A 26,722-nucleotide genomic window follows, 5' to 3' on the forward strand; every position below is an offset into this window, starting at 1 on the left:
ATCCCATTTACCATGTTACAAACAAATCTTATTCTTTATAGATACAGTGAACTTCGAAATTAAAAAATATATAGATGTAGTATCTTTATGTAAGTTAATTAAAATATTATTTTTCTAAGGAGTTTAGGGTTACTGTTGAAGACTATAAATATAGAAGACAACAAGAGAAGACTTTTGGTAAGATGACGAGAGAGATTATTAGATTACAAATGAAAAGAAAGAGAGAGATTATGGCGAAACAAACTGAGATTAAATCTGCTATTCAAGAGCTTAATCTTCTTACCAAACTTAGTAACAATGAAAATGACAATTCTAACCTTCCATCTTCTGCTTCTGCTGCTGCTGCTGCTTCTGATCAACAAAAACGTGCTGTTTCCTACATACCCACCACTCCTTTTCTGTCTCTCTGCACATTAACTGTTCAAGTTCTTGGTAAACATATATCTCTCTTTCTCATTTTTTTTAGCATTAATTCACAGAAATAGTTGTTTCTCTCTCATATTTTTTCGTTTCTTTTTTTTTTTGGGTTTTTTGGCCCTTTGCATTAATTCAAATGATAGTTTCATGAATCATGCTCATACATATGGTTGTTATCGTTGTTACAAGTATATACTATATTATTATTGTTATTATTTATAAGGTATAATAAACCAACAATGATTAGCCATTCGGTATACATATTCAGATACTCTTCTGATTTTTGCTTTATTTGGATAGATCTGAAATTTCCACTTTAGTACAATATGCTTAAAACGTGGAGGTTGATTGACCAATAAGATGTTCATAATTGGTGTTGACAATAACGAATAAATAGGTATTTTATTACGACAAAATATGAGGGTTATAGTAAAATTTGATTTTATGGGTAATGTGTTATGCTACATACCTCACTTTTCTAATATTGTTAAATTCCAAATATATTGTGTAAATGTGAATTGTCCCACATTGGAGAACGAGGAGAGAAAGTACTACAATATAAACTAGAGTAACTACTACTATAGTCAATTTATTATATTAGATAACCTCCTTTAAGCTTGTATGTGGATCGAATTCTCTTTCAATAATCATAAATTCTTGGCTGAAATGATTGCACTTTGTTTGTAAAAATATTCAACTGATGACATGAAATAAATGACAAAATGACATCAAATACAGGTCATTATTAACGTTGTCCATGCCATTTTTGCTGGACTATGTGTCATTATGTACATATGAGACCGTGTTACAAAATAAATTATGGTCTACTCCCTCTGTTTCCTAAAGATCTTACCACTTACTGTTCCTACAGATACCAAGGAAAATCAAGTTGTGTGGGGCATGGTGTGAGTAAAGTATGAGAAAGAAAGGGGTTAAGATAAATAAACAAATAAAAAGGGGTTAAAGTAGGAGAGAGAAAGGGAGTAAAATTGAATTAATAATGTAATGGTGGACCATATGATAGTGACATGAGAGGGTTAATAGGGAAATTTGTTTTGCCAAATAAGGAATAAAGCAAAAGAGGGAAGATCTTTTGGAAAGACCCTTAAACAGAAAGAGGGAAGATCTTTAGGAAAGGGAGGGAGTAACATGTTACATCCAAGACACTCTCTTCAATAATTAGTACGTTCATAGGATGAGAAAGTGTTGGCGTCTCATAGTGAGATGCCAAAATGGCATCTCATACAAAGAGACAAAATTTTTTAGTATCAAAGTTAAGTTAAAGTGACTTTATTATGGTACCAACTCTATTATGGTACCAACTTTTGATTTGGCACCGAGGCTACATTTTGGTACTGTGACTTTATTTTGGTACCACTTTCACTTAACTTTGGTACCAAAACATTTTATCTTTTTGTGTGCGATGCCGTTTTGACATCTTACTATGAGACGTCTAACACGTCTCCTATATGATATAATGCATCTTCCTTTCCTCATGTAATAGGATGATAGAGTATGTTGTTTCATTTTGTGCCTATGTGTACATAGTTCTCAATATTTCTCAATACATTTAAGGAATGTAATATACATATTTCGAAGTTTTTCAACGCATAATGTTCATTATTAATGTTCTTTATACATCTATTAGTAAAAACTATAAAAAGTTAATAATTTTAAAATATAAATTAAACAAAATTCAAGAAAAATGTATATAATAATACTTCATTCGTTCTATTTAAATGAAACTTAGGGCTTTGGCACGAGAATTTAGGCGAAGAGAGAGATAAGAGAAAGAAAAAAGAAGAACTCATGTGTTGAATAGAGAGATAGAGAGAAGTAAGTACTAAATATAGTAATGTTTCATTTATTATGAAACAGCCTAAAATGATAAGTGTTTCATTTATTTTAAAACAAAAGAAATATTTATTTTTATATACTTAATAAAATATGGTCAATGCAAGGTACCCAAATAACTTAAAAGTCAAAGTAAAGAAACTAATTAAAGAGAGAGGGACCATATACTTCTAATAACAAAAAAATGGGAGTACAATGATCTCTTTCTCAGTACTTGTACTACTTCCCTTGAATGAAGTTGTGATGATACATGCAATCAAGCCATACATAGTAGTTTGGTAGTAGAATGTCGCCTATAGTAACCTACATTCTCTCCTCTCACATATTTATCGTCTCTATATATATGTCTTATTTTTTGAGCGAACTCACTTGCTTATTACAAGCAAAACATATAGAGTATCGAGAAAATATAGCTCATATATGTTCGAATATTATCATACTAGCTAATATTATATGCATACGATATGTGCGTTGATCTCAAAACTTGTTATTTTATTATATACTCCATTTGTATTATAGTTATGATTTACTTGAAATGTAAAAGATTAATAGTTAAATGAATTTAGATATATTAATTAATTAATTCGCTGATTTAAGAAAATAACAAAGGTTGTGAGAGTAATCAATGAGTTGGTTTGACCGAATTAAAGAATATAAAATGTAATGAGTGTTTCAAACTTTTCAGTTCGTTATATATAGCATCCTCTCTAGTAAAAAAAAAAGTCAGCATGTTTTGTTCATTTAATTTTTTGATAGAAATATTTGATGCATATATCATTTTTCACTTGTTTAGAATGGTGACTTGAAATGAGAAAAATTCTTAATTTTTCATCAAAGATAATCCATTAGATAGATAATTAATCTATTATCTTCATAAGAGGACACCATCTTTCTTTCTATTCCCTTATATAATAAAGATTATTTTCACCTCCTTTAATTAGAAAGATATAATAATAAAGAAAGCTCATCATTCTCATGAAAATAAAACAAAGAATGAAATGAAGGGAATAATTCCGTATACTTTAGTCAAACTTTGTTAATTTTGATCATTATTCTACTCTATGATTTTATATTTATGTGATAATGATATAAACAACCTCAAATAAATGGGAAATATCATCGTTTTGTGCCAATTATTGGCAGATAAGATTGGACCGACAATGGTAGTGCTGAGACAAGATATTTACAAGAATATTCAGGTACTTATTGCTTTAGCTTTAATATAATGTTTGTTTGCGGAAATGTTATTATATGTGATCAGTTGTACTGCATTAAAACTGAAGAGGGAATATCACATCATAAATAAGATTAGTGGAATAATCTTATATATTATTAATAATTTTAGAATAAATTTTTATTTAGTTTGTATATATGAAAACTTTTCATTGATGAAATCCTATGTGTGTTTTGTTTCAGAATGCTCTTTTCTCAAATAGGTATCGATATATCAAATACTCCCTCCGTTTCCTAAAGATCTTCCTACTTACTGTTCCTACAGATACCAAGGAAAATCAAGTTGTGTGGGACATGGTGTGAGTAAAGTAGGGGAGAGAAAGGGGTTAAGATAAATAAATAAATAAAAAGGGGTTAAAGTAGGAGAGAGAAAGGGAGTAAAATTGAATTAATAATGTAATAGTGGACCATATGATAGTGACATGAGAGGGTAAATAGGAAAATTTGTTTTGCCAAATAAGGAATAAAGCAAAAGAGGGAAGATCTTTTGGAAACACCCTTAAACGGAAAGAGGGAAGATCTTTAGGAAACGGATGGAGTACTAATTAGTAGGCAGTAGATAATACATGAAAGTAGTAAATGGATTTGTGTGTAAGTTTTCAAGTATATTATGATGGCGAAGTTCTTGTTAGGAAGAGTATTTGCAGTTGAAAAAACATGCATTACTATAAGTCCGGATTTTCTAGAATTTTCTTGAAACTCTACAAGATAAAGTTGTATTTGAATCATACATTTTAAAATTAAGGGCTCATATTAGTGGAAGAGGAAAATTAGGGGGTGAATTTTGATGAGAAAAAATAGGGGGATTTTGAAAAGAGAATATATGAGCCATTGATTTTTTTATTCAATGGTTGATATTGTTCAAACTCTACCTTGTAGAGTTATTTTACAACTCTAGAGGATCCAAACACATATGATTATATATAGCACTAGCATAAGACTCACAAAATTATATAATTTTATTATAATTACATCATTTTACTAGAAAGTTGGTATTACCAAGTGAACGAGAGGATCAAGCTAAGGTTACATGTAGTGGTTTTGTAGCTCTTCTTCCACTCTTGTAGTAGGGGTTTGATTTTCATCTCTTATAAGAAAGGTTTCTCAATTTCTTCTCTTTCTTATAAGGGAATTCTTCTCAAAAAAAAAATTACCAAGTGAGCTAGGTAATATCCTTTTATATGAAATATATATTGTACAAATACATTTTCACATTATCATTCTCAGCAACGAAGAAAATTATACTGAACTTGTATAATCTTGCCAGATGATGCATATGAAAGTAACTAAACTTCTAGTACTCGTCAATTATATATATTTATTCAAGATGTATTATACTCCCTCTATTTTTTATTAGTAGTTGCAGTTCTATTTTTTCTTTTACACTTGCTGATACATAATTCTGATCATTAATATTTGTAATTATCAATCACTAAAATTAATAAAAGGTTGATATAATGAGAATAGATATTCAGACAAATCCAATAACATTCTACATGATGATATTTGTCTTATATATAATAGAAAAAACGTTGTCAAATTGGATTTTGCAAATACCTCTATTTTCTTCATTGTGTAATGATACTAGAACTCAATATCATTTGAGTTTTCCGTAGTAAACTCTGTTATCGAAGTTAGTCCTTTTTTAGGGTTAAATTAAAATGATTTTTAACAAGATGAGAAAAAAGTGACACCTATCTGTTATACTACATCTAATAATTTCTTGAAATCGGGGATGATGCTTTAGAACATGCCCTGCCATAGGATTTAGCGTTCTCACGACACTCTCTCCTCTATGAGGAGTTTTCCGTGGATGGGGAAAGGTGGTAAGGATCCTCATGAAATGAGGATGGAGGAGAGAAGGAAGAGGATCCTCTATTTTTGGGAATTGGTTTTACTCAGCCTTTGTGCAAAAATACCTATTAGTTGTGTGCTCATGTGGAGAAAAATCTAATTTATCTTCATTTGTCGTGAGGTATATTTACAACGAAAGAGTAGTGAGGATTCTCATAAATGAGGAAAAAGATGAGAAAATCCTTAAAAAAAAGGTAAGAAGGAGAGAGAAAGAGAAAGTGATATATAAGGCTATGTTCAATTCACCTTATTTTTGCTTATTTCAGATCTAATCAGATCAAGATCAGAAAAAAAAAGTTCAGATCAAATCAGATTAGTTCAGATCATGCTTATATTTAAGAATCATTATTACTATTAAATATCTTTCATTACATATTAGTAAAAAATTATGATAATTGAATATTAATAGTACTCATTGAGACGAATCAAACAAGACTCCACATGACTATGTTTTTTCTTATATATTGAGAAAAATCTGAAAGATAAGATCTTGTAATCAGATCAGATTAGTTCAGATCAAATTAGATCAGATCAGAAAAAATAAATCTAGATCAAATCAGATCAGATCAGATAAGTTCAGATTAAAAAAATTCAGGTGAACTAAACATAGTTTTAGAGGGAAGGAATGAAGGAGAGAGGAACACCCTGAGGATAAATCTTGGTTGTACTTGCGCGCTCTAACGACATTGGACCACACTCACGCTTGCAAGGCAAATCACCCCTTAACACGTACTGTAGTAATAATTAGTGTGATGTGACTTGTATAATGATTAGAAATATAGTGAGTAGCTAAAATCTAAGTTAGAAAATTTACCAAGTGTATTTTAATTGGTGATGTAGATTCTAGTGTTGGAGTTAATTAATACTGAGACATGCTCCCGGAGATGGAGAACGTCTGCCAATGATCTTCATGTGTGTATGGATGATAGGATACTTCACCACTACCAACATGTCTGCATGTGGAAAAGTTTATTGTCACCTAAATACAATATAATAGATTATCAACTCTTGGTAATGACAAAATAGCAACATTAAGCAGCAACTGTCCAATGATTTAAGAGATTCTCAATATGATTTGCATTGTTCTCATCAGATTAGATAAAAAGCTAAACGCATGGTTACGTTAAATTGAAGGTTACATGTATTACCAGGGTAATGAGGATATGAAAATGAAGAAAATGAAAGTTGATTTCAAGTGATACTGGAAGAGATAATATGAAATAGGTTGCACAATGAGCGAAATAAAAGTAAGAAGTACGAGTATCAATTATCATTCTCATTTTAAGATAATATATTATTAGGGATTAAATATTATCCCCGTATTGATGGTAATGATTTTTTACCAATATCTTGTCAATCTAGAATCTATTAAATATAGACATTCTTTATATATTTTTTTTCCCATGGCTTTCTTAATACAATACTCCAATTTAAGTATACCTACACTTATTTAAATTCATTGGAAATTATGAGAACCAACTAACTTATCTAAACTTCTTGAAACTTATTAATATTATACTTGAAATTATTAGCATTCATCGGAACTTATTAAAACATTTTATTTTGAAGAAGAATTACCCTACGTGTACACGCTCTTAGTCGTGGAAATTATTCTTTTTTCTAAAACTCAATATATCATAACAATCTTTTGTCCATCTGACCATACCCTGATTATAAACAAAAAAAATATTTTCTTTAGAAAATTGTCTAAATATGCAATACTATGTTACTTTAGTTTTAGGTTGGTCGGGAGGTAGCTATTATTTGAATTTATAAACCCTTATTATAACTTGTTATTATGAATTGAACAATAATGACAACTTTTTTCTATAAGTTCATTAATCTAGCATTAAACTGATATAAACATGGGGACAAGATATAATATACATTGAGTACGACATATGTTTGATAATATGGCCAAGTAGACAAGCTATAGACACTTTTACCTGAAAATAATTCGAACACTTAATTTATAGTTTACAAACTGTACTTACTTATAAGAGTTTTTGTCAGAAACAACTTTTTAAAAGTGTCATTTTGTGAGAAACAACCTTATATATATATTTTTTTATGAGAAACAACCTTTAAACTTTATTTTCTTGTCAAATCAGACCCCTCAATTATTTTCCGACATTGACTTGATTTTCCGACGAAGACTTTTTTTTTACCCCCTTTCCTCTCATTTTCCCTCCAATTTTTTCCTCCCAACCCCACCCCAACCTCCAGCCTCACCTCCAATTCTCCATCCTCCACCCTCACCCTCTCGCCTTCTACTTCGCACAAGAAGCCACCGTATCAGCACCCGGCTGGAAGTCGAGGGCAAAGCCATCCTTGTTGCTGCCTTTCCTAACCTCACCCCTCATTCTCTCACACAATATATATCTTCCTCTCTCCTCCCAGCCCCACCCAAACTCCAGCCTCACCCCTCATTTTCTTTCCTCGCTGAACGCTCACAACGCCAGCAAACTGCCTGCGTGGCTGAATACTGTGTACTTTATTAGAACTCTCTAAGGTGTGGTTGTGCTCCTTCACAAATTTAGTCACAACCCACTTGTTATCCTTCAACTCAATCTTCAACTTGGCTTCGCATATGTCAGAAGACTTCCTCATCCACCCGTCTTTCATACATATAAACTGTCTAAACGGCCAGCACTATTAGCGTTCAATGGTAGCGTTCAACGAGGGTGGAGGAGAGAATGAGGGGTGAGGCTGCAGGTTAGGGTGGGGCTAGGAGGAGAGAGGGAAAGGGGATGGAGGATGGGGGTGAGGCTGGAGGTTGGGGTGAGGTTGGGAGGAAGAAATTGGAGGGAAAAAGAGAGGGAAATGGGGTAAAAAAAAAAAAAAGTCTTTGCCGGAAAAATAAAGTCAATGCCGAAAAATGGTTGAGGGCACTGATCTGACAATTTGTTTAAATGATACTTTTAAAAGGTTGTTTTTCACAAAAAACTCTACTTATAAAATACTTCACTACTTAACTACAAACTTTTTCTTAATATATTACATGCATATATAATTATTGTTTGACAAAATAATTTATTTTTGACAATTTTGGAATATTATATCAGACCCTGACATATAGACCTTTTTCTCGAATAACCCCTAACATTTTTACCCCTATCGCGAATAATCCTAAATTGTAATTTGTCATTAAACTTAATGGAATCTCTAAGGGTGTCAATTATCAAAAAAATGTCTAATGATGTTTAATTTTTCCTAAAACAAACATAATTAATGTTTTAACAAAGAAAAAAAAAACTCTCTCTTGTTTTATCATCTTCGCACCACCATCACCACCACAATCTGACTTGCCAGAACCCCAGCCCCGAAACCACCAGCCTAGCCCCTAATGGCTTTTCCGTCGAATTCTTACCCATTTTCTGCAGTTTTTCAGTCTCTCGCACACTCAAAATTCTTGTCTTTCCTTAAAAAAATCTACAAATTGGGGTTTAAATTTTGCTCGATGTTACCCAGATTTTGGGTCGAATATGCCTAGATTTTTGGTCAAATTTACCCAGTTTTTCAACAGAATTTCGAAAAAGAAAAATAGTGAATATGGTTTTGAATCTTCTGTTGATTTTGGGTTTGAATTTGGGGCCATTTGTGTTAGAATTTGGGGGTGTTTAGGGTTCGAATTTTTCTACAGTTCTTGAGTTTATATTTCAGCAAACTTTTAAGATAGGACACTTGAGGTCTGCAATTTTGGGCACTCGAATTTTAAAGGAGTATTTTACAGCAAGAATTTTTGGGTAGCCAATTATAGTGTGAACTTCCAAAACTGAAGAGATGAAGATAAAAGGAACAACAGATCTAGTTTTATCCATAACACTGAATTTATAATAAATTTGTGATGTTCTGACTAAAATCCATGTTTTGAGAATGAGAATCCACATTTTGAGCATAACATTACTTCCTTGATAATAATCCACATTATGCAGTGTGGTTCTCAAAGACAACTAGATGCAATTAGCAAGTTATTAGCAAGAAGAGAAGGGTAAATCCAATCCCTTGCCCACTTTCCAGCTTGAGAAAGAAGTTTGTAGACAATAATAGAGTGAAAAGAGATGAAATCAGCTAAGCCTGCTGCAGTGTAGAAACTGAAAGAATAGATATGGTAGGTACTCAAATGGTGGCTCCCCCTTTTGTATTGATTGTGTTTGTTGCCTTGTACAAACTGAGCATAGCAGCCTTTATATACAAGGCAATAATTAGGATAGCGATCCCTAGAAAGATACGAACATGACTTTAACAAATAGCATGTGCCATTTAGACACCTAAGCTTACTATAACATGTGCAGCACACATGTCTATTACATTATATTCATTTACACTCCCTCTCAAGATGAGAGTGTGAAGAAGCTTGCACTCCCATCTTGCCTAAGAGGCGCCTGTGTTGAGTGACAAGTAAAGCTTTGGTGAGAACATCTGCTATTTGTTCTGAAGAGGGCACATAAGAAGGTTGTATGATGCCTTGATTTATCTTCTCTTTAATGAAATGGCCATCTGTTTCGATGTGCTTTGTTCTTTCATGATAAACAGGGTTAGCTGCTATAGAAAGTGCTGCCTGATTGTCACATTTCAATGCTGCAGCATGTAGTTTCTTGAGCCTTAGATCCTTAAGTAAGGAAATAATCCAAGTCACTTCACCGGTTGTAATAGCCATGGCTCTATATTCAGCTTCTACTGAAGATCTTGCAACCACCCTTTGCTTCTTACTTTTCCAAGATATAGGTGAAGTACCTAGGAGAATACAATAACCAGTAAGGGATCTCCTGGAATAGGGACAGGATGCCCAATCTGAGTCACAGTAGGCAGTGAGCCTGGGTGTTGTGTTTCTAGCTAGTAAGATACCTTGAGCAGGAGCTTGTTTGATGTATCTGAGAACCCTGCGAGCTGCTTACATATGGACAGAAGTGGGAGCTTGCATAAATTGGCTAAGCAACTGAACAGAGAAGGTGATGTCAGGCCTTGAAAGAGTTAAGTAGCTTAGTTGACCTACTAATCTTCTGTATCCCTCAAGATTAGGTAGAGTAGTGCCCTTCTTAGGCTCCAACTTAAGATGAGTGTCTAATGGCAATTTTAGAACCTTTTGCTTGTCAACACCATATTCTCTTAGAAGATCAAGAGAATATTTTCTTTGTGAGATGAAAATACCTTGAGAAGTGGTTGTGAACTCCATGCCTAGAAAATCGCTTAAGTTTCCCAGGTCCTTCATATGAAAGGAGATGCTAAGGAACTTCTTAAGCTTGTCAATATCATTCTTACTGTTGCCAGTAATGATCAAGTCATCAACATATATCAAAATAGCTGTGAAGTTTTGATTCTGCTCTTGCACAAATGAGGAGTGATCTGCATGAGATTGAACATAGCCAAAGGATAGCAGCACACTAGACAATTTAGCAAACCACTGTCTAGGTGCTTGTTTCAAGCCATACAATGCTTTCTTAAGTCTGCACACTTGTGTTGCTTGCTCCCTCTGTTTGTTATACTCATTAGATAGGTTGTAACCAAGTGAGAAATGCATGAAAATCTCTTCTTGTAGATCTCCATGAAGGAAGGCATTTTGCACATCCATTTGAAAAGTATCCCACTTGTTCATGGCTGCCACAGCTAGAAGAGCTCTAATTGTGCTCATTTTGGCTACAGGAGCATAAGTTTCAGTGTATTCTACACCTTTCTTTTGGTTACAGCCTTGTATAACCAGCCTTGCTTTCTTTCTCTCTACTGTTCCATAAGCATTGTACTTAGCTTTATACACCCATCTACGTCCTATATCCTTCCTGCCAGGTGGAAGAGTAGTAATCTCCCATGTTTCATTCCTCTCCAAAGCTTCAAGTTCTTGTTCCATTGCTACTACCCAACCAGGTTGTGTAATTGCTTCATGATAGGTTTTTGGCTCTTTTGTGTCAACTATTGTACTGACCATATTTGCAAAGTGTTCTCCAACACTAGTTGTTACAACTGGTGATGCTTCTATGGCTTGTTCATTGGTAGGTTTGTTTTGTGGGTTAGTAACAAAGTCATCAAGCCAAACAGGCGGCTTAGAGACTCTTGTAGACTTTCTTAGAGCTTTAAGTGAAAGAGGTTGTTGTTCTGGGGTGGTTATTTGAGGCTGTGTAGGTATAGGTGTTGGTTGAGGTAAAGGAGAGATGGGTTCATTAGATTCATCATAAGTGATAGGATAAGAGTACTATGTGCTTGTCACACCAGATTCTACATCAACTGGTGGGTGGTTAGGAAGGTTGCTAGGCATAAGGTTCATGAACTTTGTAGGCTGTGAGCTTAGCATAGGAAAGATGTGTTCATAGAACTGCACATCTCTTGACACAAATTGCTTCCTAGTGAGGAGATTTTCAAGCTTGTACCCTTTTTGAGTGGCAAGGTACCCAAGAGATAGACATGGAACAGCTTTTCTGTCAAATTTGCCTCTCTTCCTGTCAGGATTATAAGACATAGCAAAGCAACCAAAGCTCTTCAGGTGAGAATAATTTGGCTCTTGTCCAACATTTTCTCATATGATGTTTTGTGTTTCAAAACAGATGAAAGTATTATGTTTATGATGTGAGCTGCTTTGATCACATAATCACCCCAGTAAGCTAGGGACAAACCTGCTCCAAACCTCATGGCTCTACTTATTTCAAGTAGGTGCTTATGATATCTTTCCACCACATCATTTTGTTGTGGTCTGTCAACACAGCTGGTTTGGTGAACTATATGTTGATCTGTAAACCAAGATATACAACCTTGACCCTTGAACTCCAAGGCATTATCAGATCTAATAATCTTTATACTCCTGTCAAACTGAGTTTTAGCATACACAGAGAAGTTTTTAATAGTGGCTAAAGAGTTAGACTTGTTCTTTAGCAACTGAACCCAAGTAGCTCTTGTAAAATCATCTACTATGGTTAAGAAGAACATGTACTTCTCTTTATAAGGAACCCTATAAGGTCCCCATATATCAATATGAATTAGATCAAAAGGGTCTTCCACTGAGGTATTACTCAAGGAAAATGGAAGTTTTGTGAATTTAGCCATAGGACAAGAAAGACAAATCTCATTTTGTGATTCCTTTAGATGTTCTTTCAGACATGGTATATGCTTCCGTTTACTTGAAGGAGCATGACCAAGTCTAACATGCCATAAGGAGTAATCAAAAGTTTTTGCATTGCAGGCATTAAAAACATTACACACTTTGTTAAACAAAGTACATTTTGGATCAAAAACAGGTTTCTCACAACTGTGAGTTACATTCACATTACTACAATGGCTATTATTTGCCTTAGGTATCTTAGAAGCATAGGTTGGTTGAATGTAGGTTGATTTCAAACTGGTTCTTGAATCTTGGCTGGTGAAGGGTTGATTTTGTAGATAATAGAGCCCCCCAGTGGCAGTTCCTATGTCCTTAATTCTCTGTGTTGCGCAGTCCTGCAACACACAAAATCTTTATGATATACCACAAAGCACTTTTCTTGTTCACACAATATTTTTCACAGATAGAAGATTTTGTTTAAATTCAGGCACAAATAAAACTTCTTTAAGTTCAATTCCATTCTCAAGCAAGACTTTTCCTATGTGTGTCACATAGGCAACTCCTCCATTTGGGAGATTTATCTTTGGTTTATGTAGCAGTTGTCTCATATTATGCAGCTTTTCTAGTTTTGCAACCATATGATCTGATGCCCCTGGATCTATGATCCAGACATCACTCATATTTTTTACAAAATGACAATAGATCAAACCTGCAAAGTGATCATCTATTTCATCATCAGTGTCATCATTCTTGTACTTACTTGAGCTGGGACCCAACTTCATCATTTCTTTTAGTTGTTGGGCAATGGCAGTAGCAAGGTCAGCATCATCACCACTCATCTGGGCACTATAACCACTTTTCTTCTTGTAGTGTTGGCCACCTGCATTATGACTTTGATTCTTTCCTTTACCATAATTACTTCTACTCTCCTGAGTACCATCAGATTGCCTGTTTCCTTGCTTGTTCTTGTTGTGATTGATAGGAAAACCTATATTAAACCAACACTTATCAGCGGTGTGGTTGTTCTTCTTGCACACAGTATAATAAGTTTTGTTTTCATTCTTACTCTAGAGAGATATACTAGCTTTCTTCAATTTCATTTCCTGTAGTCTCATTTTGAGATTCTTCTTGTTGAACCATAGAGACAACACCTTCCACAGTGGGTAGAGTGCTCATAAGCAGTTGGTGACTCTTCAAAGATCGATACACGAGATCTAGACCGTTAAGAAACTGAAACAGTTTATGTTCTTCCTTTTGCTGATCAATAGCATCTATGTATGCTGTAACTTCAGAAGTTACACTTGTAATTGCACGATAGTCATTCATAGACTCTATTTCTTCCCAAAGCACTCTTAGATCTGTATAATACTCAGACACAGGTCTCTCATTTTGTTTCACTTCATAAGTGAGTTTGTGTAGTCTATACTTTTTACTCCCATTGCTTACAATGAATCTATGTTTGAGACTCAGCCATATTTCCTTGGAAGATTTTATGTACATCATAGACCTCCTTATAGACTCTGTCATGTTGTTAAGAAGCCAAGCTGTAACCATACTGTTACAAGCTTCCCATGCTTCTTTCAGCACAGGGTCTGAGCTAGACTTTGTTAATACCCCAGTAACAAAACCTAGTTTTCTCTTAGTAGCAAGAGATATCTCCATGGATCTCTTCCATGGCCTATAATCTGTCGCCCCTGTCAACTGACAATCCACCTTCAAGGTGTTTGGACCATCAGAAGGGTGCAGATACAGAGGGCTATTAGAATCTATGGTCGTTTTTAAAGGCTCTTTATCAGGCATGATGCAAGAAGACAAGCTAAACTAACGAAAGCTTTAATCTTTAGCAAGTAAAGAGATCACTCCTAACATAGGTAACTTAGCTGAATGCTAGGAAACCAGATTTAAGTATTTTCTACACAATATTAAAGCAATGAACTTTAGCATATTCCACTTACCTCTCGTAGCTCTAATACCATGTAGACAATAATAGAGTGAAAAGAGATAAAATCAGCTAAGCCTACTGCAGTGTAGAAACTGAAAGAATGGATATGGTAGGTAGCTCGAATGGCGGCTCCCCCTTTTGTATTGATTGTGTTTGTTGCCTTGTACAAACTGAGCATAGCAGCCTTTATATACAAGGCAATAATTAGGGTAGCAATCCCTAGAAAAATACGCACATGACTTTAACAAATAGCATGTGCCATTTAGACACCTAAGCAGACTATAACATGCGTAACTCACATGTCTATTACATAATATTCATTTACAAAATTAGGAGAGAAGATGTAGACTACTGTGGTATTGGTGGTGATGGTAGTTTGGAGATGAAGAACAAGAGAGGGAAAAAGATGAAGAACAAGAGAGAATGAGAGATTACGTGTTTTAGTTTTTTTTTTTTTGGGGAATGTACTTATTATTTTTGTTTCGAAAAAGTTTACATCGTTAGATATTCTGTTAAGTTTAATGACAAATTACAAATTTAAGATTATTCAAGATAAGAGTGAAAATATCGAAATTATTTGAAAAAAAAAGCCTATATATTTAGTCATATGAGATTATATCCCTTATTTTTTTTTGTTTTTAATATGAGGATATCTTATTTCATTATATTCATGATCCATGAGCATAGAGATTGGAGATGCTCAGTGATTCTGATCCAGTGACATATTCAAATTTGGTTGAGATATTAAACAAAGAAGCAGTTGAAGGAAATGCCAAAAGGAGTAACAGTTGTAGCAAAGCTTTGCTTTGGCTCACTAGGTATTTTCTTTAATACTTTTTCTCAGTCTCTCTCTTACATCACTATATATCCTGCTACAGTATAAGAAAGCATAATATATCCATTCAGCGCATGATTGTAGGACTTAACATCACAAAGGCTACTTCTTCAATCCATAAGCTAGTTCATGTACTTGTATGCTTAGCGATAATAATTGTTGGCAACATGTGAAATTTTATCTTCTGACACCTATACATATTATACTCATATCAGTGAAATGCTCCTAATTTCCTGGACTTTAGGACTTGTATGCTTAGGGATAATAATTGTCAGGGTGTCAAGTTTGCCACAAACTTATATATTTCCTCTGTTTTTTAGATGTTACACTTTTCAAATCACGAACTCCTAGATAATTTTTGGAGAGGAGAGAGATAGATAGAAAGAAAACAAAATGGTCCCATGTGAACATGTGATAGGAGAGAGATAGAGAGAAGTTAATTTTCAAAACAAAAGTGTAACATCTAATTCAAAATTTCGTAAAACAGAAAGTGTAACATCTAAAAAAAAACGGAGGAAGTATATATTTTTTTACTTGCAACACTTTTTTAAAAGGAAAATAATTAATTATTTACAATATTGGCTCTGTTTGGCAATACTACCTGAAATGTAGCTGAAACTGATAAAGTAACTGAAATGATACGATATAGCTGAAACTGATAAGGTACTGAAACTGATAAGGTATCTGATTAATTTAATTGTTTGCCAAAGCTAGTTGCATAAGTTGGTTAATTCTTTAAATTTTGTATTTTTTTAATATATATATTCCAAAACTAATTTATTTCAATGTACTTAAATAATAAAATAACTATATAAATATTTGAAATTGTAGCTCACTTGAACAAAAATATTTGGCTACTTCTCCATAAGCAATTATTAAACGAATTTCTCTAAATTTATTTTGAGTTGCTAATTGCCCCCTATTTTTTCCTACTAACGCTCTAAATACACCAAAATACATACATATGCCACCCCATGTGTATTAAAACAACCAACCAAAAAATTTCATCCCAAAGCTTAAAAGAAAAGAAGAAAAGGAAAAATAAATTATGGTCCAACACTAAATTCTTTTTTTAATGTATTAATATTATAATCAATAGACTACCAATATATAGACTTTTTATGGTTGCTTCTACCTTACCTCAAGAAAGAAGGACCTTAACAAAACAAAACATGGCTAAAGTTATAAATGGTGGACCGAAAATTCTATTTAATAAAGTCCATAAAAAATCCAATCAAAAAGAATAGTGTAGCCATTCGCTATTAATACACGAAATCATCATCATCACAATCTCCTTAATTGAAAAGACTTTGATTTCCATCATCATCTTCTTGGTTATAATCCTGATAATAGACTGACATATTAAGTTCAGTGTTGGATAAATTTAGAGGAGGTCTTCTTCATTGATAAATTATTTATTTCAAATTTAAAAACCTTGGAGTCCTCGATTGCTGTAGTGAGGAGTTTTGTTTTTCCAAAGAGAGAGAACGTGAAGTGAGAGAAAAATAGGAGAGTATACAGAAATTTCAGGCGACTGATTGTTAAACGTTAAAAAAATTACCTTATCATTTTTGACAAAAAAAAAAATTACCTTATCATTTCAGTCATTTAAAACACCTGAAATTTCATTTAAGCAACTTCCCAAACACTCCTAAGCATACCTGAAATATTTCAGCACCTTATCACTTTAGGTGCCTAAAATTTGGCTAAAATCCTTCCCCAAACAGAGCCACTTTCTACTTTTGCTTTTCTTTTTTCTCTATCTCTCTCCAATCACATGAGATCCTTTCTCTTTTTTTTTTTCTCTGCCTCGCTCCTATCCAAATTTTGCATTGAAGTTGATGAAAAAAAAGTGTTGCAAGTAAAAAAACGGAGGAAGTAGTAAAATTCCTAAGACTACGATACACTTCCTCGGTTTTTTGTCAACGTGTTTTAATTTTGACTATATATATATATATATATATATATATATATATATATATATATATATATATTGATAATTTTTTTTGTAATTTATACTACTTATAAAAAAAATAGCATGTGGAATCTTGTTATATACATCGTAATATATACTTTTAAAATATCAACTTTTACAATTCTTGATTATTAATGATTATAGATATTATGGTTTAAAGTATTCCATTGACAAACGTGCATAATTAATGAAAAAGGCAACTAAAAAAAGGACGTGATTAACTAATAAAATTTATGGTTTAGTTTTACTTGCACTATATAACTTTTACTAGGAAAATGTAAGTAATCCATTGATGGTGAAAATAGTATTCCCTCCGTTTCTTTGAAATTTACTCACTTCATTTTGAGGAGAATCAAGGAGAAAGTACAAAAATATAAGAGAGAGAAATTGAAAAAGTGGAGATAGTAACTAAAAAGTGAGAGAGATAAACAAAAAAGTGGATTAAAATATTAAAAAGGGAAGGATGGAAAAAAAAGGACAAAATAAATGTGATATGTTACCTAAAATTAGGCCTGTCAATCAGGTCGGGTTGGGTCGGGTTCGTGTTCGGGTCAAGTTAATTCGGGTTGAAAACCCCCAACCTGAACCTGATCTGTTTATATTTTCGGGTCAATATCACTAACCCTAACCTGATCTGAAAGTTATCGGGTCAACCTGACCTGATCTGTTTGACCTGATTTTTTTTTAAACGGGTTGTAAATGGGTCAACCTGAACCTGTTTGACCTGATTTTTTCAGGTTGACCCAACCCATATAACCTGATTTTTTTTTACATTCAAAACAATTGCATAATTCAATGAAATTTCAATAAACTTAGCCAACCAAGTTCATACTTGGCAATAACATATATAATACTAACTACTAAGTACCAAGTTCATACTTAAAAATATAACAAACCAAATATTACAAACCAAATCCTTAATGTTTTAGAGTTCAATTTGCTCCTCTGCCTCTGATCCTTAATATTACAAACCAGTCAGTAGCACTCTAGGCTTCTTAGTATCAAATTTCTGGCCTGCATTTGTAGGAGCGGAGTCAATATCCTCCTCTGCCTCTGATGAGAGCTCAATTTGCTCCTTGAAGTCTTCATCAGCCATATTAAGCTGGAAACCAGAACATTTAACTACTAAATAAAGAGTAGAAAAACAGAAAACAGAAACATAGCAGAAGAATAGGAAAACAGAACAATAAAAAAACAGAACATTTAACAAATAAATAGGAAAACAGAAGAATAAAAAAAACAGAACATTTAACAAATAAAAAAACAGAACATTTAACATAGCACAAAAAACAAAATAAAGTGGCAGAAAAAATGAAATAAAATAGCATAAAAAAACGAAATGAAATAGCAGGAAAAAATAAGAAAAATAACATAAAAAACGAAATGAAAAAGCAGAAAGAAAAATGAAATAAAATAGCATTAAAAAAATGAAATAAAATAGCATAAAAACGAAATAAAATAGAAGAAAAAAAAACGAAAAAAAATAGCATAAAAAACGAAATGAAATAACTGAACAAAAATGAAATAAAAATAGCATAAAAAAAACGAAATGAAATAGCAGAAAAAACGAAATGAAATAGAAGAAATAAAAACGAAATAAAATAGCATAAAAAACGAAATGAAATAGCAGAAAAAAAAACAAAACGTAATAAAATAAAATGGCAGAAAAAAAATGAAATAAAAATAACATAAAAAAACAAAAGGAGATAGCTGAAAAAAAACGAAAAAAAAATAGCATAAGAAATAGCAGAAAAGAAAAGAAAGAAAAAAAGAAGACGAAATAACAGAAAAGAAAAAAAGAAAAAAATACCGGCGAGTTGTTGAAGAAGACGAAGAAGACCAGCGAGTTGTTGCGCAGTGATGAAGACCGGCGAGTTGTAGCGGCGGAGCTCAGAAGACCAACGAAGAAAAAGAGTGAGAAAGTGAGAGAGTGAGAGGCTGAGAGCAGTGAGAGAGACAGAGAGTGAGAGAGTGAGAGAGTGAGAGAGAAATTTAGGGTTAGGTTTAGTGAGTGGCTGAGAACAGGAGGTTCTTTTTTTTATTTGGCTGATATTAATTTATGGGCCCAAAATCTTTGGGCTGGAAAAATTTCTTTTTAATTCAATTATTCGGGATTTCGGGTTAAGTTATACGGGTTGACCCGATCTGATTTTGACCCATTTAAAAATCAGGTCAAGCGGGTCATTTTCAGGTCAGAAAATTCGACCTGAACCTAACCCATTTAACTTTCAGGTCGGGTTCAGGTCGACCCATTTAATTATTCGGGTTGAAAATCTCAACCCAAACCCGCTAATTTCGGGTCGGGTTCGGGTCGGGTTGTCGGGTTGGGTCGACTTTTGCCAGGCCTACCTAAAATAGAAAAAACAACAGTGTATAAATTTTAAAAATGGACTAAAAAAGAAAATGTGTAAATTAAAAAAAAAAAAGTAAAAGGAGTACATTGTAACTATATGAATCATGTTGCACAATTGTTCAAAGACGAAGGGAGTACAAAAGTATCAAACCCGAACATATTGTGTAATAAAATATAAGACACTTATTTTCACTTAATTAGTTTGAGAAATTACTCTACTCTAATCTCTTATAGGCAATTGATTTTCAAATGGAATTTCCTATAATTGTCTATTTTAATAGACAGTATATTCAGTGGATAAATACATCAATCTCTTTACGCTCATATGATTGATTTAAATAGGTCCTTGGACTTCATGTCGGCATTGCTCCAGCATATTGCAATTGATCCAAGGGAAAACATGGAGCAAATAGTGGAGAACTCCTATGAGATTACCTTAAAACCTTGGCATGGATGGATTTCTGCAACCGCTTATAAAGTAAGTCTACAGGTTTTGCCCTCCATTCTGCCTTCTCTTTGTCATTGTGTGTTACTTTTCTTGGTTATACAATGTCCTTCGTTATATATATACACTTGTAATTAGGGGTATAAATGAGGTGTTACTCAAGCTTGACATCAAAAATTGACGAACATAGTTGAGGTACTTAAAAATTTACGCAAAACTAAACAATACAATCATCTACTAAAATTTTGAAATATAATATATTTTCTCTTTTTTTTTTTTGGTGAAATATGGGAAAACATTAATTACTTAGTTTGTCTGGCCAAATAGGCTAGTACAATCCGAAAACAAAAGTTCGCTACAATAGTTAGGGATAAGGGGAATTAGCCTAACTACATTAGAGGTTTCTGTCCCAATACAATGCTTCTTAGCTATTACATCCGCAACTTGGTTATCTTGTCTCCTAATAAACGTGATGTGCACCTGCTTGAAGTAGTTTCTGAGTTCCCTGCAATCATGTACAATATCACTCAGATCATCCAAAAATAAGCGATCAGAATTGATCCTGTCGACCGCTTGCTTGCAATCCGAGTGCAAGACAATGTAAGGAATGTTAGCCTCACTTGCAACTCTCAAACCAGTGCGGATAGCTAGAAGTTCTGCATGCAAAGCGTTAGAGGCATAGATACAGCTATGAAAACCCATTATCCAAACACCTTTATCATTTCTAATTAACCCTGCAACATGTGTTTTAATCTCAATTTTTACAAACGAGGCATCAACATTCACATGGACAAAGGGAGGCTTAATATTCTCCCAACTATATATTGGACTAGAGGTCACTGTTTGGGGTGTTGGAGGGATGTTTGCAAATTTCTGGGCGTGTATAAAGGCACTCTTCATTATGTGATTCGGGGATCTAAGGGGTTGACTTTCGAAAATGTATTTGTTTCGGGTCTTCCATATCTCGAAGCATACAAAGGGGAAGATCACGCTCCAACTCAGCCCCCTCTCCACACGTGAACAACGAAGGTTTTCCTGAAGCCAGTCGCCAATATTCATGGCACCCCAGAAAGGTGTCGGTGGGTGCAGTACCTCCCAAACCGAGGCTGCAAAGCTACAGTCACGGATAGCGTGCATAGAGTCTTCCTCTCGATTGGGGCAGAAGGTACACCAAGGAGTAGGGATGATCTTACGCGTGCTCAAAAGGGCTTTATGGGGAATGCGATCCCACCATAGTAGCCAGATAAAAAATTTTAACTTCGGGATAGTGCTACACTTCCATATCCAATCACACTCTATGTGGGGTGCCCTATTTTTCACAAGGGCCTGATATGCACTAGTTAGGGAGAATTTATCTTTGACAACGAGGGTGGATTTGCTTGTATCAATACTGTGGAAGTATATAGGAGTGGTCTTAATTCTTTCTGAAAGGAAATCCGGGAGTGAGAAGGACAAGCCACTCAAATCCCAGGAGTTGTTCTTGATGATGTCATGGACTTTGAGGTTGGCTTCATTTTGTTTGAACGGCCCCTGAATAAAGTCCATTAGGGGACCTATGCCCAGCCAATTGTCTCTCCATAGATCTATTAAAGTCCATTAGGGGACCTATTAAATGCCCAGCCAATAATATATTTTCTCTATTGCAAATATTTGACACATTTTTCTTTTGATAAGCTCATTAATGCACATATTTAACTATTGATAACTCTAAACTTTTTATAAGCAAAAATTATTCAATTTTGATATTATGATAATATATGTCGAATCGAGCCTAACAAGACTATATTTTCCTTACATAAAATTCATAAAACAGAGTTCATATTTAGCTGGAGTCATATCATTTATACCCTCACTATTGAATATTGATAGGTTTCTTTGTTCTTGGAAGAGGTATTTAGCAATTGACAGTTGGTTATTTTACTATTCGTTTATCCTAGTTTTTTCACTATTGTTAGTTTACAGTATTTGGTAGACTCAGTTGTTAGTTTTGTTTATTTAATGCAAAATGGTACCAAAAGTCAATAGAAAAACTACTAAAAAAAGCTTTGGCTGAAATATTGGCTTTTGAACTAACCAAAAAGGCATATCAAACACTTTTTTTTTTATTATTCTTTGACCACATGAGATAGCAAAAAAAACCAAAGGGGTTGTTAAATGTTATCCTCAAATTACTTAAAATCGCTCCAACTCCCCTCTAAAAGTATCATTATATCTTTATTATATTTTTTTATTTTTACTTCAACTTAAGTCCTCCTCTAATTCATATTCTCTCTCATCTTCACCATCACCATTGACAATCATTATCTACGATCACCACCGACGAGAACAAAGTTCCGACGACGTACAATTTTTTTTACGAATTCCATGGGCCTAACGTGTGGCTTCAAGCTTGCACGTTAGCCCCATGGACACAACATCTGGCCTCGATGTTGTGTCCATGGGCCCAACTTGCAGGCCACACATTAGGCTCATGGAATTCGTTTAAAAAAAAAATTAACTCGTCGGAAGACATTGTTGTCGTCGGTGGTGATCGTCGGTGGGTTGGAAGTAGCGATTGGTGGTTAGTGATTTTAGGTGGTGGTGGAGATAGAGTTGTAAAAGCAGCCAAGGTATAATAGTACATTTACGTGATAGTTAGGGCTATTTTAAGTAATTTCAGGCCGATGAATAGAAGTTCAGAAAACGAAAAACCAATTAAAAAGCCAACTAAGAGCATCCATCACCATGAACAAAAGAAATGTCCTTCCCCTTATCTCTACAACTTTCTTTCTCATCATTGAAACAAATGTCATGGCTCATGACCAAATTAACAAAATCATCTCACAGATGACATAAAAAAGAAGTTAATCAATTTCTCTCTCCTACTTTTTACTTCCAATAATTATATTTTTGAAGTGTTTCAAATATGACAAAATGGATATCATTATATAGATCTAAAAAATATATGACCATTGGAATTTTTTTCTGTTTTATATTTTTTGAAATATAGCAATTTTAATTTGGCTAATACATTTTGTTACACAATTTCCCACCACTTGGTGGGTCCCGCTTTTATAATGCATAATTTTTTTTGTTCACTCTATGACCAACTTCTTGATTGGTTGCAATAAGACCAAATATATTTTTACAAGTTGCTCATGATGGGGATGATTTTTTTTGGTTTTTGATCTCATGAACTAATATTATATCATGGTGATGGATGCTCTAAATTAAAGCATGTAGTTTGCAGTACTTTTTTGGATGGGGGGAGGAGTTTTTTTTTTTTTTTTTGAAATAGGTAGAAGATATCCTCTGTACGGTCCACGCACAGGGTCCCACCCAAGAGCCCTTTACAAGCCATATATTCTGGAACCTCCTTCCCCCCTCCCCCGTAAATTCCAAACAAATGTTTGAGTTAGGAATCGAACTCTATACTTTGTTATGGAATATGGGAAGGCTCATCACTTGAGCCAACCCCAATTTTTAGGGGGGGGGGGGGGAGAGGGTTGTAGTTACGTATACATACTACAAGTCAAGAGATTCTGAATAAGCATATTTAATATATACTTCCACCATTTTTTGCACGTTTAGTGAGACGCTTATTTAAATGTCAATATCTCTAATTGCGTATGAGTCAAAATTATAAAAATTTGATATTTAGAATCCTTGCATTGAGTCGAAACTAACAAAATCCCACTTCACTATGTTTTTCTTATATAATAATGTAAGATAGTTTAGTAAAATTGGTTATTGAATAGTACCAAAAATAAAATGGTGCAATTAAAAAAAAAAAACAAGGGAAGTATATTGCCTAGTGCCTACAATGGTGCTTTGTATTGGGAGTTTCTAATGATACTACGCATCAATTGATACTAATAATAGATCTATAATCTCTTCTTTTGCGAAGATACGTTAAGTCTTAAACATAGTCGTTTAGGTGCGCTTATCACTTCTTTTGCGAAGATATGTTAAGTCTTAAACATAGTCTTAAACATGTTAAGAGGTCATTTGGTTCAAGGTTTGAAATAGAAAGGGAATGGAAACAAATAGAGGAGAGGAAGGGTAACAATAATGGTTATCTTTATTAGGTGTTTGGCTCAAACCATGGAATGGAAATGGAATGGTAACTATTACCACCAAATAATGCATTTTGTTACTTGAGGGAGAGGGAAAGGTAACAATTTGGAGGAGTCCATTACCACCAAGTAATGGTAATAGATTGATAAGGGGATGAACCAAACAAAAAGAAAGGAAATTAGTAATTGATTCCATTTCTTAGAGCTCAAAAATCATGAACCAAACATGCTCTAAGTCTTAAACATAGTCGTTTAGATATGTTAAGTCTTAAACATAGTCCTTTACTGAAATTGTTTTTTTTTTCTCATTTGAAATCTTGGTACTATTCATAGTTAAAAATAACCCAATTCATCTAAATATAAAAGAAAAAAAATACGCATATGAATTCTTGTTTGATTCGTCTCAGTGAGTATTTTATTAATATTACTCCATTAATATTCAATCGTTATAATTTTTTTTACTATTATGTAAATGAAAGATACTCAAAGTCAAAGAAATGCATTGGCAAACGCGAACAAGACAATGAGAATGTTAAGAAAAACAAAGAGAGTAGTCGTTAAGAAAGTACATAATCATAATAAGTTTTTCGTTTTCTACAGGCTCGTATGGTTACTGGTTATAAATTGTGACCGGTAATGATAAGTGTAGATTCGTCAAAAGAATTATCATGTCAATATATGTAGTAATGCTACTTTATCCCAAAACATCTATTTTCTTCTAGAAAAAGTGGTATATATTAAGTTGTAATAATGTTTTATCATGGATATGGACATGAAAGTTTCTTGAAATATTATATTAAATTCATTACTATTATTATCATTTATTACCGTCTAACAAATATAGACCGAAAGAATATTTATAAGGTCAACAAAAGGTTAGTTAATATTATTGATCCAAGAGTAGTAGAGTTTTGATAAACAACAAGCATTTCATTACAATCATACAGAAGCAATATATGTTACTTCTTATACTATGAATAAGAAAGAGAAAGGCTTGGTAACCAACGGTTTGAGTCCAAAAAAGACTCAAACACCTAAAATAAAACACAATGGTACCATTATAACCTGACATTGGTGTCAAATTGTTATCAGGACTGGTACCAAGGTATCAATATTTTCGGAGAACGGTACCATTATAACCTAACATTGGTACTAAGCAAATGTCAGCCACACGCACGTGAAATCTTCCAACGCATAAAATGACCAAATTACCCCCGTTTGAGTCCCCTAAGAGACTCAAACGGTTGGTTGCCAAGACAAGCTCAATAAGAAATACAATCAAAAGATCAAAATAGAAACCGATAATAATGATATCCAACCATGAAGTGAGTTTTTGCAAAAAGAAATTATAAAATAAATTTACAGCATTAATAAAGTTTGAGATGATATGGAGTATATGATTATTGCATTGTCCATGATGCAGGTAGCTCTGAAACTTTTGCCAGACACAAATACATTTATCAGCCTGCTGATGGCCAAAGGTGAAAACTTTGACACTCTCAGAGATGAAATTCAAGATTTAGTTAGTTTACTCCTGCCTTTGCTACAAGATCTTCACTCCACTCTTGTAAGTGTTCAATCTAATTGTATAGAAAATCGTAGCAAAATTTTTTAGTTACATTAGTTCTTTCTTTTATAATCATTATAAAATTCTTATATATTTTACAATCATGTACATGCTTCATAATTCAGGGCTTATATGGACTGGAGAGGCTAAAGTCTACCTGATGAAATCCATCGATTGTTAAATAGTAGAAATGCTTCTTGTACATATTTACTAATTTTGTTTTCCGCATGCAATGTTGTATTGTTTATAACATTTTAGAGATCGTTTATTGTGAGGTTTGTTCACGTTTTTGCCTTAGCGTTTGTGTTTGTAGAATGTGTTGGTTAAAATGATGAAAGACAAAAAAAAAAAAAGGAAATGAGAAGGGATTGCAGCGGAAGAGTATAATAACAAAGTAACAAACTGATATATTGCAGCTTACTCAAGTATAAAGTGCCGGAGGAATATAAATAATAAAGTAGATAACTAACACACCTAAAACTAAGCAAAGCATCATAAACCCACATCCTACAAATGCCTATCACCATTGACTAACTAACAACAAAGTTTTAATAATATGCCCCTTGGCTAACAAATCAAACCCACTAAACTATTAATGAAACTACACAATAGCAACTGAATTGCATCCGTTAGAGACCCACGTACATCCCCACTACTTTGAAGTACTACATCCAACACACCCCCTTGCTTCAAAGGAGTGTACAACTTCATGAATTTCAACAATTTGCTACCCTCGACTTCAAACTTGATAAACATCCATGACTAGAAGAGCTTGCTTTTTTCTCCTCCGACACTTTGAGCAAAGTTGGTATGCTCTTTCTCGTCATGTTGCTTATCCCAACACTTATCTTCTTTGTGACCATACCTCTTGCAGTAGTAGCATTGGATGCTACTCATAGGTGAACGTTGTCCTTCAAATTGACGACGCCCTCCACCTTTACGACCACGACCGCGATCACCTCCACCATTACCACGACCACGAACACCTCTACCACGACCATAACTACCACAACCACCCTCATAATGCCATTCATTTGACACGTATCCCTCAACTTGAAAGGTTTTCTCTTCCTACGTCTTCATCCACACACTTATTAATTCTTACTTCAAGAGACAATAGGGAACACATCAATTCGTCAAAACTGTATGTAGATAGATCTTTTGA

The 26,722-nt window shown here is 33.7% G+C and overlaps 1 protein-coding gene and 1 long non-coding RNA gene across 2 annotated transcripts; one reads left to right on the plus strand and one right to left on the minus strand.

Moving 5' to 3' along the window:
• The first annotated feature begins 152 nt into the window (after positions 1-152).
• On the plus strand, positions 153-26,227 carry LOC104895279 (glycolipid transfer protein 3). The gene is made up of 6 exons (XM_010681746.4): positions 153-432; positions 3,415-3,470; positions 15,015-15,145; positions 19,833-19,968; positions 25,414-25,557; positions 25,683-26,227. The coding sequence occupies exons 1-6, from the start codon at positions 183-185 to the stop codon at positions 25,716-25,718; spliced, it is 753 nt and encodes a 250-aa protein (XP_010680048.2). The 5' UTR covers positions 153-182; the 3' UTR covers positions 25,719-26,227.
• LOC125497094 (uncharacterized) lies at positions 17,950-19,188 on the minus strand. Its single transcript, XR_007273741.1, has 2 exons — positions 18,948-19,188; positions 17,950-18,239 (listed from the first exon to the last, which is right to left on the minus strand). It is a non-coding gene; the product is annotated as an uncharacterized LOC125497094 (long non-coding RNA).
• Positions 26,228-26,722: the final 495 nt, after the last annotated feature.

The sequence above is a fragment of the Beta vulgaris genome, chromosome 1 (assembly GCF_026745355.1).
Source record: "Beta vulgaris subsp. vulgaris cultivar EL10 chromosome 1, EL10.2, whole genome shotgun sequence".
Classification (NCBI taxonomy): Eukaryota; Viridiplantae; Streptophyta; class Magnoliopsida; order Caryophyllales; family Amaranthaceae; genus Beta; species Beta vulgaris.